This window comes from Colobus angolensis, unplaced genomic scaffold, assembly GCF_000951035.1.
Source record: "Colobus angolensis palliatus isolate OR3802 unplaced genomic scaffold, Cang.pa_1.0 Scaffold164, whole genome shotgun sequence".
Classification (NCBI taxonomy): domain Eukaryota; kingdom Metazoa; phylum Chordata; class Mammalia; order Primates; family Cercopithecidae; genus Colobus; species Colobus angolensis.
In genome coordinates, this window is record NW_012114755.1 from 6,614,110 (window position 1) to 6,617,570 (window position 3,461).

General features: G+C 33.7%; 1 protein-coding gene across 1 annotated transcript in view; it reads right to left on the reverse strand.

The window, feature by feature from the left end:
• Window positions 1–2,779: 2,779 nt before the first annotated feature.
• LOC105508623 (cell cycle checkpoint protein RAD1-like) overlaps window positions 2,780–3,461 on the reverse strand; it is a 7,707-nt gene continuing 7,025 nt past the window's right edge. The window contains exon 2 of the mRNA XM_011937521.1: window positions 2,780–3,324. Within this exon, the coding sequence (XP_011792911.1) occupies window positions 2,995–3,324 (330 nt within the window). The 3' untranslated portion in view covers window positions 2,780–2,994. The remainder of the gene's footprint in view (window positions 3,325–3,461) is intronic.

A 3,461-nucleotide genomic window follows, 5' to 3' on the forward strand; every position in this document is an offset into this window, starting at 1 on the left:
TGTGAAACCTCTTCCTGTTTCCTCTCTCGTTGGCAATCGGCCCGTTATACATGTGCAAATTCGGAGGCAAAGACATATCAATTCTTTCCATGACCTGAAGTAAAAAGACCAATTGACATAACCAGCAGGATTGGTTAAGTTATAGAAAGAATAAAAATTTATAAATTTGTTCATGTAATCTCTTTATAAAGCCACTAGAATGAAATATTAAAATGAAAATACTTGTTACTAAAAAGAAGTTTATTTACCTATCTATGAATAGATATATATGTCAGCTGAATGATAACTTGAGACTTTGAATTATTAGGTTGGTGCAAAAGTAATTTCAGTTTTCACCATTAAAAGTAATTACTTTTAATGTACTTTCCACATTTGGGAGGCATAAGTGTGCCTCTAAATTTGCACATTTATAATGAGTTGATTGTTCCTAAGAGAGGAAACAGGAAGATGTTGCAAACTTTCAACCATAATCTGCCCTAACTTATTAAATTTTAAATACTACACAAACATATATTGACTAGGCTTTTACTGAAAAATTTAGGAGAAAGGAAGGTCTGAGTGACTGAATTAAAAATAATTACTTTTAATGGCAAAAGCTGCAGTTGCTTTTGCACCAACCTAATATTACTGTAATTTAAACAAACCTTGGAAGATGCTCTGTGCTAATTAACCAACCTGCAAATGTATGGCCTGACAAACCACATTTCACTACTGGCTAATTTTATTTTTTCATTCAATCTGTTTAAAAAAAGAGCAATTTTTATAAAGCACTATTTTTTAAATAAAAATTAAGTCCTAATCTAATTCTTTCAGAAAACAAATAATTGAGTGAAAGAATTAAGTTTGATGTAGGTGCTCAAGTTAAGTGTATAATGATTGCCTATTTACTGAAAAAAGTCAGCAAATACTAAGAAAGTATATACAACTGAGAAATAGTCACAAAAATATGGTAAAATAACTAAATAGACTAAGTAATAAATTACAACCTAAATTTCCTACACATGTTCTTTCATTTTACAGTGTAGCCACGTTAAACATACACAAACTCCCAAATTGCCTTACTGTAGGATCAGTTTATACATGCCTTTAATCCAGAACAACAAAAATAACAACACAGCACACTATGTCCCTCTCTCGAAAATTCACAGTACACACTGGTACATTAAATCTACTAAGCAATCTCTGTAAATATTTTACAAAATATTTACTGAATATTTACTGATTTCAATGAGCTCATGACATCATTTTTGTGTGTCATTAACATTCTACTATTTCGTGAAATGTGCTTTGGGAAATAATCCTCTGAGTAATGATATTTATTCAGTTAGATATCATTTTTATTGAGCATCAGTATGTGCAGGAATGAGAGAATCATGGCCTCTGCCTTTCTAAACTATTTTTTGGGGAGCAGGGAGACAGATAATAAATAAATTATTAGGTGAAAGAATTAAGTTTGATGTAGGTGCTCTGAAGAAATTTAACAGGGAAATATACCAAAATTTAATTGAGAAGGGAAAGACTTCTTTGAGGAGAGCAACATCAGAGTGTTAGCTATTAAAGAGATAGACAGGGTATAGTCCATGCAGAGCCTTACAGGTTCATGGTGAATGTTTTATTTATTTTGTGGGAATGGAATGAAGGGTTTTGAGCATCATGATAATGAAATCTGGTTTATATTTATGAAGCATATTCTGACTGCTTGCTATGGGGAGAATGGAAGGAAGAGAAACAAGAATAGAAAAAGGAAAGCTGAACGTTATTGAAATTGTTGATTGAGATATGAGAATGGTACAAGCCAGAGTGGTGACAGTAGAGAGGGATAAGAATGAACAAATCAAAATGCATTTTGGAGGTAAAACTGCTAACAGGATTTGCTAGGGGATTTCATGTGGGGACTGATGGAATAAGGAGAATCAAGTATGACTCCTTAAATTTCTGGATTTGAATTGTTGGATGAATAGTGGTGTCATTTACTGTATTAATGAAACGTGGAAGAGGAATAGATTCAGTGAGGAAAAAGTCAATTCTTTTAAATGTTACATTCAAGATGGGTTTTTTTTAGTATTGTATTTTATTAAATATATTTATATGCCACAAAAATTATTTTAGTGACAACTACCAGGAAAGTACAAAATCACTTAACAACTGGTTTTCTACAGCTTGATTTGTCAAGAAACTCATAGGCAAATGGAAAGTAATAAGTACTGACTGCCGTTACTTACTACAGTGAACAGTTTTGAGAACAAGAAGAACACTTGTAACACTGAAAATTGCTTTATATCCCGTCCACAGATCTCTTTAAAAGGTCTACTTTAAAAATAAATCACATAAAGAATTGTTCAGACTTGTTTGGTGATGCCTCAACTTCAGAACATTTGCAAGGAAATCACATGTAAAAGCAATTATCTCAATACAATTAAATCCTGTTAAAGAAAAAAGTTTCCTTTAAAACAGTGGTTCCCAAAATTTAGCATGCATCAGAATCTCCTGAGGGAAGCTTGTTAAAATACAGAATGTTGGCCTCCTCCCCAGAGTTTGCTACAAGTTTGCAGGCCGTTCTGATGTTGATGTGGGCACAACACTTTGGAACCACTACGATCTAGTCTCTAGAATTCAAACTAATCAGCAATGCTCATATGCCTTTGCTTTTTCTAATAGTAAATAAGTAAAAGAATATTTCAGGTAGCTGCATCAAACTTTAAGTCTTTAGACTCTTGAAATGTTACCTTGGCTCACATAACTGTGAGTTCAAAAGACAGAACTAAAGGACAGTCCTGAATAATCTATAACTACAAGAAAACATTTATTTACATGCCCTCTACAAAATGTATTTAAAAAACACAGTAACTATTAGGTACACGACGTTGCTCCTATTTTCCCCATTGTGCTTCTTCTCTATAGAAAATTCAACATGAAATTATAAAGAGTACTGTACTCAGAATAAGAACTTCATCTGTCATAAATGTACACATAAATATCAGTGAATTGTCATACTCAAGACTCAGACTCAGGAACTTCTTCATCAGGGCAGCAGTAATATTCCACAGAACATATTTGTCCATCTTCATTTCTAATCATATACTGTAATAAAAGGAAGTCTCTGTTATCTGTCCGAATAGATACCTTACAAGATAGGACTAATGCCTTTGTAGAGGGTTTCAGTAAAGAAATCTTGTATCTGTTGACTTGGGTCTGATTACAATGAAATGCTTCCATCAAATCAGAATCTTTGGGATAATCAAGGTGGGAACTTCCTACATTTCCAAAAGTAGATAACCTGAAATAAGGCTTGTCAGGAGACATTGTAATTTGTAGGACTTCAGTCTTTGTTGGAACCGAACTCTCGATTCCCTCCTGGGCAGGGGTCGTCGCGAAGGATCACCGACACGAAGTTCACAGCAGAGAGTTATTTATTACTAGCGCGCTAGGGTCCCAAGCTCTAAGTTGGTCCTGGGACCCCA